Consider the following 15,061-nt stretch of genomic DNA (forward strand, 5'->3'; position numbering starts at 1 on the left):
TTCGGAATACATTATTGTCCTTTCTTCAAAATGTTTTATCTGTCTTTTCTTTTTCACTCTCTGCTATTAACTATAACTTCATTCTCAGTTCCACTGCTGCCTAGCTTTCTGTGCCCTGCTAGGTTCATCATTATCCATCCAACAAACATAAAAGAAAAACTGTTTCTACTCACACGTTTCTGATACCAAATGTGTGAGTTTTCCATACTAAGCAGTTCTCCAGTTCTCTGCAGATACAACCTGGGTGTCCTGCAATTCGGTTCTGAGTTGCCATCAACTGAGATCATAAGACTGCTGAGCAGTTCGTTTGAGAGGGAAGATCCTGAGTTCTGTTGGGCATATCACTTTGGAAATGTCTATTAAACATCCAAATGGATATGTCATGGAGGCAGCTGGAGTTCAGGTTAGAGGTCTGAGTCACTGATAAAACTTTGGGAGTTGTTGGCAAATGATAGCGTATTGGTCAGAGTCCAATTAGGAAAGAGAAGTCACACAGTCATTTAAACAGGAAAAGTGTACATAAGGAATTGTTAATTGCAACAGGGAAGTGGAGTAACCCGGTACAGACTAGTAGGAAGTATAGTAGGAGTAGCCACTAGTCTAGGGCTGAGGTAGAGAACTCAGGAGAGTCCTCCCCTCTTAGTGCCTTGCCCCTGCACCTCATCAGAGGAACCCAGCCATGGCCCTCTCCATGTCAGGAGAGTCACTGGTGCTATACCACTGGAACTTACTAGAAATACTTCCTTAGGTGCTGGGGAAAGGAGTGGTGTCTCAGAAGAGTTACTCTATAACAAAACTGCCTGGAGCTGGTGGGAGCAGTGGGACCTGCTGGGCACTGGTCACTGTGTCCCTGGAGAAGTCAACCACCTGCAGGAGCCAGGCGAGGGAGCATAGGAGAACCAGTAACAAAGACGGCTTTCACCTTCAAAGTCTCTCCATTGCTCTAGATAGGAGGTGGTGGTCAGAGTGGGATACTGTGAGGGTTGCAGTCATTGGTCCTGACAAAGTCGAAGGTCTGATCATGGAGGGAGGGGGAAGCTGAGGTAGGGCAGAGGACAAGAGTAGGCTTCATGAAATCAAAAAGATGTTAGAACGATTATCTACCCGGATACTGACATCTCCAAGAAGTAAGAGGCCTAGTGTGAAGAAGTTACATCCTAAGCTCTTCAGGGATAAGGGAAGCATGCGCCACGTGGGTAGCCTCCCTAGTCTAGCACCCAGTATATAGCCTATGCAGAGTGAATACCTGGGGGCTGCTGGGGGCAAAAACAAGGTCCCTGTGACAGGACCTGAAGCCTGGGGGTCTTGGTGACAGGAGTGGGCCTAGTTTTTTGGTGTAGAATTGAGCCTTGAGTGCACCGGTGGGATCATATTGCAAAGAACCCCTCCAAGACTGGAGGAAGATGCATCCTCTGACAATGTACACTCTGTAGGCGTCCCAAGGAGCTGGGCTGGGTGTTAGATGGGCTCCAGAGCATTTCCTCAGGTGGCAATGGGCAGATCCCTGGGAAGGCAAAGCTGTGCAGGAAGAAAATGGCAAAATGCTACGTCCCCTCAGGGAAAGCCCCTTTCTCGAGAGCAGGGAAGGCGAGGCAGTTTAGGCTGGGTCAGTTTGTCCCTGCCCTCAGAGTCTGTTGGTGCTGGAAAAAGAGGGCCTTATTTATTTATTTATTTATTTTTCTTTGAGACAGTGTCTTGCTCTGTCGCCCAGGCTGGAGTGCAGTGGCTCGATCTCAGCTCACTGCAACCTCCACCTCCCAAGCTCAAGCGATCGTCCCGCCGCAGCCTCTAGAGTATCTGGGACCACAGGGACCACAGGCGCCTGCCACGACTTTGGCTTTTTATTTTTTTGTTTTCTTTTCTTTCTTTCTTTTTCTTTTCTTTTCTTTTTCTTTTTTTTTGAGAGGCAGCCTCCCTATGTTGCCCAGGTTGGTCTTGAACTCCTGGGCTCAAGCGATCCTCCTGCCTTGGCCTCCCAAAGGGCTGGGATTACAGGCGTGAGCCACCACTTCCGGCCAAAAGAGGGCTATGGGGCACCCCCAGAACGCGAGATCTCCCTCGTCTGTCATCTTTATAGAGGAGGAAGTGGACTCCCAATCAGCCATAGTCCATTCGCCCCGGGTAGGGTGACTCCGGGGTGGCCAGAAACAAATGTGTCTCCTTCTGGCTTTTGCATGGCATCAGGTAACCCGCGCCAGGCCGCACAGCTGCTCTGGCCTTCGGCGAGGACTGGGGCGAGCACGGTGCACGCTGCTAGGGAGTCCCACCGCGGGAGTTGAGGCGGCAGATTCCGAGAGCGGGGTGGGGCTGAATCCGGAGGGATCCGCTGGAACGCACCGCGCAGACCGCGCCGGCGCCCGCACTCAGCTGTTGACTAATCTTTCTTCCTGCTCACCCCTGAAAGTCGTCCAGGCGGCGGTCTCTCTTTTTCTGCCTTTTGGTTTCCCTCCAGCGAGTCGGCACGAGGGTGAATTTCCGTTTCCGGCGGTGTCCAAGCTGCCCTAAGGAGTTGTGGTTGTGAGCAGGTTCGGTGCGCGGGCTGGGGCAGGCGGCCGTGGGGTCCTTGGCTCTGGGGCACTGGGAAGATCGCGAGTCGTGCTCGTGGGAAGGTCCTCCCCCAGTCCTCCGGGTCATCTTTGCTCCCGAGGAGCAGCATATTTAGCATCTGCCAGAGGTGTGCCCGGGGGTCGTTGGGAGAGTGACGGGATGAATCCCTGCAGAAGGCCCGGACTGGGAGGGAAGGTGTCGGGGAGACGTCGTTTCCTGGCGACAAGGTGCCGGCAGGCGACTTAGACCTGAGCCGAATCTGTTGAGCCCAAATTGTGCTTTTCCCACCAAGAAGAGAAGGGAGAGAAACAGTAGAAGTTCGGCACTAAAACATAGTAGAGAAGCAACATAACCTCTGAAATCACACAGCTATTCAGTTTCAAAGCGTTCCTAGTGCCCAGCTCTCCTAACTCCCGGCCAGTGTTCCTTGACATTATGGTAATATATAAAGACTTTCTGTTTCCGCTCGTGCGTGTGTCTGTGGGAAGCCTCTGACTCACTTGTGTGCTCCAGTAGCACCCTGTGCAGCCTTGCAATGTAGCCCTTATTGCATGGCACGGAAGACACTAGTTTGGATTTCCTCTGCCAGTCAGATCATAGCTATATCCATTTACTGGCACAGTGGCTAGCGCATCGTAGACAGACACAAATATTTATTAAACAGAATGAATATAAGACCTTTATTGAATGAAATGGCACCCTGCCCCGCTTTTTTTCAATCAAACTGTCAGATTTTATGCAGCCCGATATCCTTAAAAAAACTCACTAATTCAGTGATTACCAACTTATTGGCCACAGCTTCCTAGGTACCTCAGAAATCACTGGGTCTCTGTTAAGTCCATGGGGTCTCCAGGCATCATCTCGAACCATTCATATCTGGCACATACAGATATTGCTATTTTTCAAATGTATGTAGATGAGCTGTAATTTAGGAGTTTTACAGAGTCAACAGGTACTAAAAGTAATACTGTGATCATATTGGAAGTTCATAAAAACGTTTTAAATATTTTATTAAAATCTAAGTTTCAGTTTAAATTAGGAAACCACTTCATTAGTCCAGTTGATATCTAGGTCTGAGCTGTCAAGTAGCCACATGTGACTATTTAGAGTTAGAATGAAATTAATTAAAAATTCATTTTTTCAGTTTATTTAAGTACATTTTAAGTAACCACATGTGGCTAAAGGCTAAATGGATGAAAAGTACAGATATAGAATATTTCCATCCTTGCAGAAATAGATAGTGCTGATGTTGACACTTAAGATGAATAGAAAGTAACTTAACCATAAAATGTAACCTTAGCAGAGGTAACTCATCTAATTTATAGCATAACAGAGAGAAATTAAATTGGGGATGGTCAAGCAGTTTCTACCCTTGTTCAGTGAACAAATAACATCATCTCTTCATAAAGAAATAAATGAAATTTAATGTTTTTGCCTGGGTATTGCCTGGATTGTAAAATGCTTCTCCCACCTCCTTACCCCAACCTTCTTCCTTGTAGGTTAGAGTGACTTGTTATTGGTAAATAGCCACTATGGAGACTAAAGACCAGAAGAAACACAGAAAGAAAAACAGTGGACCCAAAGCTGCAAAGAAAAAGAAGCGGCATCTGCAGGATCTCCAGCTAGGAGACAAAGATGCCGGGAAGAGAAATCCCAAAGCTTTTGCAGTTCAGTCTGCTGTGTGGATGGCTCGATCACAGGTATGTTTAGCTACAGTCTGATGGTTCTTCCATTGATTCTTTTTAAATAGTAGGAGCCTCTCACAGGTGACATTTGGATTCACGAGTTTAGTCCTGCTCCAAAGGACCTGCAGATGCATGTTGTGTGGCTTTCACTAAAATGTGAGAAGCTTTGCCATAGAAGCTGCCTTGCCTCCAGCATCTGTACACTGGTTGGTGTTTCTTGCCCAAGATACAAGAATTTATAAAATTTGTTTCTTCCTAAACTTTAAACTGTTTCTATGGTGATAAGTGTGCTTTTTCCCCCCGGATATGTTTTACAAAGTTGTAATATAAAATACAAAAATTACAGTATGTAATACTAACATAGCTTTATTTAGTGAGTCCTTGTGATATTCTTAGCAGTATACTTTAAACATTATTCAACTAAATCCTTCCAGCAGCCTTACCAGAGTAGGATCATTCCTGCCCTCATTTTATGGACAAGAAAACTGAGGTCAAGAAAACAAGTGACCTCCAATCATATAACCAGTAAGTAGGAGAGCCAAATGTAACTCCAGAGCCTCTGCTCTTATCTGTTATGATGCACTGCCTCGATATTTACCTTTTGGTTTTTAAAAAAACGATTAAAATCACTCATAAAACAGTCAGATTTAAGGAGTATTTAATTTTCAACTCTATACTATTGAAGTCATCTTGTTACATCTTTATTGAACAACAGTTGATCTGGATGGGGGTCAGAAGTTAATAATTGACAAGTAACTTATATTTGTATATTGTCTGTTGTATTCTCTATAAAATATACTAAAGTACTCATATCTGTAAGTATACTTTAAAAAGTTTACTTATAAGGTTGATACCTTTTACTCTATTTTGAAAGTGAGTTTATTATTATTTTTTTTTAAATAAATAGGACTCAGGATTTGAAGACAAAAAAGCATCATATTCCAGTGGTTGATCGAACTCCACTAGAGCCCCCATCAATAGTGGCAGTGGTGATGGGGCCTCCAAAGTTGGAAAGAGCACTTTGATATAATGCCTCATTTGGAACTTCACCCTGCAGAAGTTGACCGAGATCACAGGCCCTGTGATGGTCGCGTCAGGTAGGAGATGCCGCTGCAGACACAGAGTTGGCGTGACTGTTGTCATCTGAGGGACATGCGTGTGTTTGTTGTTTTCTTGAGTGGAACATGTTAAATATTTTCATATTATGTTACCTCTCTTATACTTTTACTAAGTTAGTTATAACTTCAGAAAAGGGTAGGTTCCCAGAGATAAGGATATGATACATATCTTATCCTGACTGCTCTATGGCTTTGCCATGCATGTTCCTTGGAAGGGCCTAGCAGGCCTGGTCACTGTGAACACATCATTTAACAGAGAGCAGGTACCTCCTATGTGCCAGGTGCACATGCTTGCCCTTATGAAACCACATGCTGGTGGAAGTGGGCCTTTTCTCTTTTTCCTATGAGAATTTGTCTGCTTTGGGAGATGGTGACCTTTCCAAGTTTGAGGGAAGATGAAACAAACTTCCAGTGGTAGAATGGCAATGCACACTCTGAAATCTCTTGTTATTGCAGTAATATAGTTGGATTGAGGCTTTTCTTTATCTTTGGAGCATTCGCATTTTCTTTTCCTTTTTTTGAGACAGTGTCTTACTCTGTGGCACAGGCTGGAATGCAGTGGTGTGATTACAGCTCACTGCAGCCTCAACCTCCGAGGCTCAAGCAATCCTCCTAACTTAGCCTCCTGAGTAGTGTATGCCACCATGCCTCACTAATTTTTCTTTTTTTTTCTTTTTTTTTTTTTCATTTTTACGTTTTTGTAGAGATGGGGTTTCCCCATGTGGTCCAGGCTGGTGTTAAAACTGGGCTCAAGGGATCCACCTGTCCTGGTCTCCCAAGGTGCTGGGACTACAGGTGTGAGCCACTGTGCCCAGCCCATATTTTCTTGACCATTTTCTTACTACCTTAATTTAGAAATAATTATCATTATAAGTATTCTGTTGCATTCTGTTTGAGGATGTTTTTAGCGATAGTGGGAATACAGGAAATTTTGATAGAGGTGAAGACATTGGCCCGCAGCTGAACAGCAAGATCATGGTTATCATGGAGCCTGTCAAGCCAGAATTTTCCCTGTTTGAGCACTTTTATTCATCTGGGTAGACTTTTGATATTATCTAAATTTAGAACACAGGGAAAAAAACAGGATGGAATTTATTTTATTTTACCAGTTTTTGCCTATAAAAATGAACTTCTGGTATACTCCTGTAAATGTATATGGTGTTTCACTGGATGCAATTAAAAAATGAAAATTAAGAGTTCATGGTTAGAATTTTTTCAGGGTCTTTTTAAAGTAAAATTTTCATCTTTTCACTTATAGGTAAAAAGCACAGACTCGCCATTATTGAATGTGGGTGTGACATTAACATGATGGTTGATCTGGCTAAAGCAGCAGATCTGGTAAGTCAGCAGGGGCAGCCTGGGGTGCTGATGGAGACTTACAGCGTTGTGATAGGTTATTTACCCCATGAAGGGAAGAGAGTTTTATGATTATTAAAGGAATCATGGTCAATATCAGGGATACAGTAGATGTGACTGAATTGATGATGACAATAATAATAGTAATAAATGTTGTTATATTAATAATACAGATGGAATGTGCACAATGAAATGTATTCCAAAATCTAAAAGCAAATGACAGCGTGGAGAAAACCTTTAATGAACACAGCTAATAAGAGCTCATTAACATGCATACATATATACGTACAAATATATCATAGTAAGTACCATTTCTTCTTGGACACTTCCTGGCACTGTGCTAACTGCTTTCTACAAATTTAGCTTACATGAACCCTTGATACACCCTTGAGGTGAGTAGGTATTATCTGTAGTTTACATAAGATGAAACAGAGCTTCCCAGCAGTTAAGTAATTTGTGTAAAGATGGGACCCTTGTTCCTGATGGTTCTAGAACCTTCATCCTTAATGATAATGCTAAAGTAAGTACATGAATTGCCTGAAGAAGTGGTCAGAATTTATCAATAGAAAATGTAGATAATACTCAGTGTGTGGAAAATGTACATGCTCTTGCATTTATGGAAATGATAATGTTCACTATTTCTGATATTCTATTAACTATCTTTTGAATTAGCAAAAATAAAATACAAATTAGCAAAAAAACAACAACAACAAAAAAAGGCCAGACACGGTGGGTCACACCTGTAATCCCAGCACTTTGGGAGACTGAAGCGGGCGGATCACCTGAGGTCAGGAGTTCGAGACCAGCCTGACCAACATGCAGAAACCCTGTCTCTACCAAAAATATAAAATTAGCCAGGTGAAGTGGTGCGTGCCTGTAATCCCAGTTACTTAGGAGGCTGAGGCAGGAGAATCGCTCCAACCTGGGAGGCGGAGGTTGTGGTAAGCCGAGATCGCACCATTGCACTCCAGCCTGGGCAACAAGAGCGAAATTCTGTCTCAAAAAAAAAAAAAAAAAAAAAAAAAAGCAAAAAAATAAGCCATATTGATTAGGAAGTGTGGGGTGACAGATACCTTGGTTTTTTCATTTTTATTTAGTTCTTTCTAGAGCTATAGATTTTATACTTTGGCCCAGGAAGACTCCTAAAATATAAAGGAAAAAGTAGTACAGATTTTAAAGTTGTGCCATTTAATGTCAGAAAACTAAATATCATTCAAATTTTGAACATGTAATGCTACTATTAGTAAAAATAAGTGTAATTAATGTAAAGTTGTGTAAAGATTACTAAACCTTGTATACTTGAAAAGATTGAAACAGTTCATATAAGTCATTTGTTTCTCTTTTATTTAAAATGTAGCAAGTTTCTAATTTTAAAGGCATACATATTAAGAGATGCCTTTACTTTTTTTATTTTTAGTTATTATAGATACATAATAGTTGTGCATATTTATAGGGGACATGTAGTATTTTGATAGAAGCATACAATGTGTGATGATCAAATCAGGGTAATTCAGATATCCGTCACTTCATTTATTTATTTATTTATTTATTTAATTTTTTTTTTTTTTTTTTTTGAGACGGAGTCTCGCTCTGTCGCCCAGGCTGGAGTGCAGTGGCGTGATCTCGGCTCACTGCAAGCTCCGCCTCCCGGGTTCACGCCATTCTCCTGCCTCAGCCTCCTGAGTAGCTGGGACCACAGGCACCCGCCACCGCGCCCGGCTAATTTTTTGTATTTTTAGTAGAGACGGGGTTTCACCGTGTTAGCCAGGATGGTCTCGATCTCCTGACCTCGTGATCCACCCGCCTCGGCCTCCCAAAGTGCTGGAATTACAGGCTTGAGCCACCGCGCCTGGCCAGATATTCGTCACTTCAAACATTTATAATTTCTTTGTGTTAGGAACATTTTAATTTCATTCTTTTAGTTATTCTGAATTATATAATAAATTATAGTCACCCTATTGTGCTGTTGGACACTACAATTTATTCTATCTAACTGTATTTTTGTACCTGTTAACCTTTCCCTCTTTGTCCCTCCCTCCCTGCTCCCCTTCCCAGCCTCTTAACCATCATTGAGAGAGATGCCTATGTAAATCTTTTTCAGATTTTCAAAAGGAGCACACACATTTGGTAAAGCACTCTAACTAGTGCAGGGTACACACAATGCACATTTTCTCTTACCTTGCTCTAACCACTGGTCTCTCAGGGCCCTGCAGAGCAGTATCCTTCCAGATACATATAAACACACATGCCACCCTTTAAAAACACAAATGGTAGCTTATTTTACACACTATTCTATGCTTTGCTTTTTTCCTGTAATGTATCTTGGAGGCATATAATCAGTAAGTACTGTAGCTCTGCCTCCTTCTTTTTAATATAATATTCCATTCTATGGATGCACCATAATTTATTTAGCCTAGCTTATGTTGATTGCTCTGCTCTGGGTTGTCAGAGCCTCCTGACTATGGCAAAGGCTCACACAGCATGTGGATTTGGGTGTGTACGTGCGTGTGTGGATTAGGGGAGTAACACTGGCTTAGATGACAAAGATTGGCAGCTGAGGGACTGTTTGGTCCCTGTTCTTCCTGACCCTACAACCAGCTGCTTGCCCCTTGGCACTCTGTGGCATCAGATGTGGTGTGAGGATTTTCCACCTGTTGTTCGAGCTGGTCCAGTGTTGCTGGAGAGCTCTGCTTGCTGCCTCGGTCTGCAGTGGCAGTTGTGCTTTCCTGCAAGCCCAACTTCATATATCCTGTGGTTTTGGGTTTTGAATGTTTCCTAGTTTAATCAAAGGTGGGCATTTCTGTTTCCATTTTGTGTTATTTTCAGTTATCCATGGAAAGGTAAGAACAGAACTATCTTTAATATTAAAACTAGAAGTTTCCAGGAATCAATTCTGAAATTATTTTGCATCTTTGAAGTGTCTTAAATTTAAAAAATTGGTCTTATCTGCTTATATTTTCTTATAGACTGCCATTCATCATAATCTTACTGTTTTTTGACTTAATTCTAAACTGGTAGCTGTTTAAAAAAATTTCTGAGCAATTGAGTTATACAAATTAACATACAAGATAGAGGTGTATACTGCATACTTCCCAGCAAAAAACAGATGTGTGTGTGTGTGTGTGTGTGTGTGTGTGTGTGAGAAGCTTGAAAGAAGAGGTTGGTTTTCTGTACCTATTTAATATATTTCATTGATTATCACTTTCTTCCCATTCTTTGGGTGTCAGAGACCTGTTATTTGGCTTAAAAATATATTATAGAAAACTTCATTTTTTAAAATTAGGATTTCTTAGGTAAGGACCAGGTTAGACCCAGCCTTTTCTGGGTTACTTCTCATGCATTAGAATTCTTAAAATGGAAGTTTATATCCTAGTGGGCATTGTCTTACGGTTGCCCTTTAGAGCAAGTCAGAGGGTGGTGGTTTCTCTGGGTGATGCCTGTGTAGTCATTTGATTTAGTCTGCAGTGGGACTTTTCTGTCGAGGGCCAGATAGTAAATATTTTTGGCTTTGTGGATCATATCTTTTGCAGCTACTTAGCTCTGCAGTTGTAGTGCATAGGCAGCCATAGACAATATGTAAATGAATTAATGTGGCTGTGTTCCAATAAAACTTTAGTTACAAACACAGGTGATGGGTGGATTTGGCACATGGGCCAGTTGCCAACCCCTAGTGTAGGTGGTCTGTTTCGGTAGTTTCTTTGAAAAATGATGTGATCTGCTTGTAGATACTGATGCTTATAGATGCCAGCTTTGGGTTTGAAATGGAAACCTCTGAGTTTCTAAACATCTGTCAAGTACATGGCTTTCCTAAAATTATGGGAGTTCTCACCCACCTCGACTCCTTCAAGCATAATAAGAAACGGAAGAAGATAAAGAAGCGATTAAAACACAGGTTCTGGACAGAAGTTTACCCGGTAGGAAGAGAAATAATTGTTAGACACCAGCAGTATAATCCTTTTAAAATAGACTGAAGAGGCAGGCACAGTGGCTCATGCCTGTAATCCCAGCACTTTGGGAGGCAGACTCAGGCGGATCACTTGAGGCCAGGAGTTTTGAGCTCAGGGCAATATGGCCAAACCCCATCTCTACTAAAAATGCAAAAATTAGTTGGGTGTGGTGGTGCGCGCCTGTAATTCCAGCTACTCGGGAGGCGGAGACGTGAGAATTGCTTGAAGCTGGAAGGCAGAGGATGCAGTGAGCTGAGATTGCGCCACTGCACTCCAGCCTGGGTGACACAGTGAGACTCCGTCTCAAAGAAACCAACAAAAAGACTGAAGAGACGTTGCTAAACATCTCTAGAATTTGCCTCCTGAATCCCCATTGTGTATGTGTTTCCAGTCTCTGCAAGGTATCCCTCAAGAGAGCGCTTATTCTGGGCCTCTTGGTGTATCTCATTTGTCTCTGTACCTGCTGCACCAGGCAGTGTCTGGGTGTTTGGGGTGGGGACTTAATAGAGTACATCAGAAGTTTCTCCCAGTTACAGGACCAGGCACTGCCCCTTCCTTTCCATACTGCTCTGGTCCATTGGCCACAGAACCGTTTCTGTGCTCAGAGGCCTCACCTCCCTCTCCTCACCATACTTAGATGGATGCCCCTGCTCGGTTGCAGAGCAGTCTGCCTCTGTGGGGTTCTAATAAGTCCTGAAAGAAGCCAGCAAGGCTCTGGAAGCCTCAAGACAGTGGTTTTGCTGGAAGTCTCCCTTCTTAGGATTGCCTCTTGTTTAGAGCTTTTATTTTGTTGCAGTATTGACGAGAATTTAATTGAAATTTAATTTTTAATTTTCCTTTAATGTTGAGGGTGCCAAACTGTTCTGCCTTTCTGGAATGGTGCATGGAGAATATCAAAACCAAGAAATGCACAATCTGGGCCGTTTTATTACAGTTATGAAGTTTAGGCCTCTCACATGGCAAACTTCTCACCTGGCAGACAGGTAAAAAGTGACTGTAAACTTTTTCTTCCTGGGCCATATATTTCAAAGCTAAAAAGGCTAGAAAAAGAACAGTGATAGGATTTATTTTGTGCCTGTTTGAATAGTCGGAGGTAGAAGTGTAGTTGATGGAAAATGTCTACTTATATCATTGCTCAAAGATGCTGTGCCTTTAGGAGTAAATTAACTATGAGAAGTTTAGGACAATGGGAGGACTTGGAAGCATTTAAGGCTACAGGATGTGGCCCCATCCTACGTTCATCCTCAGTTTTCAGTGATGCTGCCTTCGTGTCCGGGTGCTTGAGTCCTCGTGTGTGCCTTCAGTTTCCTTCCTTTGTTCTCTTCTTTGTGCTGTGGTTTTCTCAGCCTGGAATACCCTTTCTCCACCTGCCAGAATCCAAGCCACAGTAAAAATTCCAGAGCACAGGCTCACCCAGAAAGGGATTTTCTGAATGTGTTCTTCACTCCTCCCTGACCCCAGGTGGACGTCATCTCCCTGTCTGGTGTCTTCCGGAATGAATGTCACTTTCAGCCTAGAGACACAGTTGTGTGCCTGTCCCTTTTCCTCTGCTGGATGGTGAACGGCGCTTCCTTATTTCTGCATTGTCTAGTTTTCTAAATGACATGCTTGGTGGACAAGAGTGTGATGAGTCATTGACACATGAAAGGAGGTAGAGGAACTTTTGGCATTGATTTCTGCTGTATGATTGAGTTTATTTTTCGAGGATGGAAGATTTGACAAACCCAGAGGATATCCGAACAAACATGAAATGTGACTGGCAGGTGTCACTTTATGGTTATTTAAGAGGAGCACACTTGAAAAATAAAAGCCAAATTCACATGGCAGGTATTCTCTTGTTGTAGAACATACTAGAATTACACATAGGATTCTTGGGATGGCTTCATTTCTCAGGAAAACTGAAAAATGACCCAACAAGGGAAGATGGCCTCGCTGGAGGTTTTTAAAGTAACCCAGATGTGTGTAGGCCTGCAAAGGTGTTATCAAATCCCCTCTTCTCTGACCTCTTGTCTTGTAGCTAGAGGGCCACTGTTCCAGTGTGGCATGATGCCCTTCTTTAGGGTCATGGGTTAAGCCCTTGGACTGTGGATCGTTGTTAACCCCCAAGTCAACAGTAGATACTTACTGACTTCCTGTCAGCTGAAGCTGGCTTTTTGGGTCCTGTCTTCCAGGAATAGAAGATTTTGCCATGCATGGCATCAGTTTCCTCCCAGACCCTTGCACTCTTCCTGAACAATGAAAGAAGTGCTGTTTAAATGAGAAGGAGAAGCTGGTTTATGCGCCTCTTTCTGGAGTTGGGCGAGTGCTGTATGACAAACACGCTGTCTATGTTGACCTTGGTGCAGCCACGGTTTTCAGGCATCGGTGAGACGGGGGTCATTGCTCTGAACTCTCATTATTCTTTCCGAGTCTATTTTTTAATCAAAAAAAGTAATGTACTCAGCTTTTATTTATTGAAGATTTTTCTCTTGTACTTATAATAAAGGCCCAAATGCATATTGTAAATATGTAGAATAAAAAGAATACCTTTTTTTCATTGTACCAAACAGAAGAGTCCTGTCCTCCATGCCTCCTTGATCCGTGGCCCCGGCGTGGGCCCTGTTGCCTGTGTGGCACCTGCACGGCTTATCTCCGTTTCTACAAAACCAGTGTGCTTGCCAGCTCTCGTTGGTCTTTTTCTTTTTCTCATTCACAATGGTCTCCTCATTCTTTATTTTAAAGCGGATTTCCAATATTTATTTCTTAGTTCTCAAGTGGAATTTTATTGGGTTAAAATCAGGGTTATTTAAAAATGTTAGAAAAGCTAGCATTGTTGTAGCACTGGAACTGAGATTTTTCTAGCTAGGTGTTTATATCTAGGAGTCTATCAGGTTATATACTCACTGAGCTTTGGAAAAGTTTAATGGATATGGGGATCCATTTCAAGCTTTGTTGTAAGGATTTTCTTCTCTGGTTTTTGGGGCCTTAGGAAAGGTTCTCAGGAAATATGTCTAAGATAATTTTGAAAACTGAGTGAAACCAATGTCTCTCCAGGATCTTTGTGCTTTCCTTACGTGCCCTTTCTTGGTGGTCTTGACAGGACGAGGTGGGGCCCACCCATGAGCTGGTCCAGAGTCTCATCTCCACCCACTCCACCATTGATGCCAAGGTGGCTTCAAGTCAGGTGATGCTGTTTCCTGATTCCAAGCCACCTGGATCGGAGGTTATACATAATCAAGGGGAAGTCTGCTTTTTTTCTATTTTTAATGAAAAGATATACTACAGAAGATCATATCACCTGTAATTCTGCCATCGTAACACATTTTGGTGGGATTCACTCTATGTTGTTTTGTTTTTCTTTGTGTGTGCATGTGTCTCTGAGGGCTCTTCACTTACCTGACATTACGAGGGAGTCTTTTCTAGAAATAAAATACAGGATGCATTTTTCAACAGACCCCAAATGTTCCTTAAATACCACGCCATCTTCCATAGGTTGCTTTTTTGTGTTTTAAGAGACCTGAGGCCACTTGGCTTTCTTTTGGTGGCCGAAACACTAGAGCAGAGTCGGGGAGTTTGTGGCTGTCCAGAAGCCACATGCCTTGTCTCTGAAAGTTTTATTTAGATTATGTTGTATTATCTCCCATGGGTAAGTTTCCACTGATGTATGGCTTATGTGAATTATTTTTCAGCCTGGGTTAAGAATTTGTATACCTTTATGCTTAGTGGATGTTTGCAAAACATTGGTTTTGTTGTATTGATTTATGATTCCCAGTAAAATTTATCTGAAAATTTTGAGATAATCTAGTATGTAATTTGTTACAATGTGCATAAACTGCCTACCACAGTGCCTGAGATAACGAGTGTTATTAGCTATTTTCATTTTTGCATATCCTTCTAGTTATTCTTGTATACAAGAATACTCTCTTCTCATATAGTTACAGGTAAAATACATAATTTTATTTCTATATTCTGAGCAATTTTTTTTTCTATACAGTCTTTATGTAGTCATGATTTTGTTGTTACCAGTGTTTTTTTGTTATTGTGGTTTCTTTGTTTTTGTTTTTGTTTTGAGATAAGGTCTCACTTTGTCTCCCAGGCTGGAGTGCAGTGGCGTGATCTTGGCTCACTGCAGCCTTGAACTCCCAGGCCCAAGTGATCCTCCTGCTTCAGCCCCACAAGTACCTGGGATTACAAGAGTACACCACCACTCCAAGCTAATTTTTTTTGTTTTGTTCCAGGGACAAGTTCTCATTATGTTGCCTAGGCTGGTCTCGAACTCCTAGGCTCAAGCAATCCTCCCGCCTTGGCCTCCCACAATCCTGGGATTACAGATGTGAGCCACTATGCCTGGCCTATTATTCCTGTATTCTAACTTATCCATCTCTTATGGTATGATTTTTAGTTTTTTCTAATTTATGTTTTCATATTT

The 15,061-nt window shown here is 42.3% G+C and overlaps 2 protein-coding genes across 2 annotated transcripts in view; one reads left to right on the top strand and one right to left on the bottom strand.

Moving 5' to 3' along the window:
* LOC112631324 (anthrax toxin receptor-like) overlaps nt 1-15,061 on the bottom strand; it is a 724,187-nt gene that overhangs the window by 141,147 nt on the left and 567,979 nt on the right.
* Nucleotides 2,363-13,824, top strand: LOC112631331 (ribosome biogenesis protein BMS1 homolog). The gene is made up of 8 exons (XM_025396275.1): nt 2,363-2,525; nt 4,047-4,247; nt 5,140-5,329; nt 6,609-6,688; nt 10,432-10,620; nt 11,503-11,636; nt 12,359-12,480; nt 13,733-13,824. Exons 3-8 carry the CDS (start codon nt 5,317-5,319, stop codon nt 13,753-13,755), a joined length of 561 nt encoding a protein of 186 aa, XP_025252060.1. The 5' UTR covers nt 2,363-2,525; nt 4,047-4,247; nt 5,140-5,316; the 3' UTR covers nt 13,756-13,824.

Source organism: Theropithecus gelada, chromosome 9 (assembly GCF_003255815.1).
Source record: "Theropithecus gelada isolate Dixy chromosome 9, Tgel_1.0, whole genome shotgun sequence".
Taxonomy (NCBI): Eukaryota; Metazoa; Chordata; class Mammalia; order Primates; family Cercopithecidae; genus Theropithecus; species Theropithecus gelada.

Excerpts from the sequence above, each read along its gene's own strand:
- LOC112631331 (XM_025396275.1), top strand. Across the intron at positions 6,689-10,431 it reads TGGCTAAAGCAGCAGATCTG|ATACTGATGCTTATAGATGC; the intron begins GTAAGTCAGCAG and ends ATCTGCTTGTAG. Across the intron at positions 10,621-11,502 it reads TCTGGACAGAAGTTTACCCG|GGTGCCAAACTGTTCTGCCT; the intron begins GTAGGAAGAGAA and ends TTTAATGTTGAG.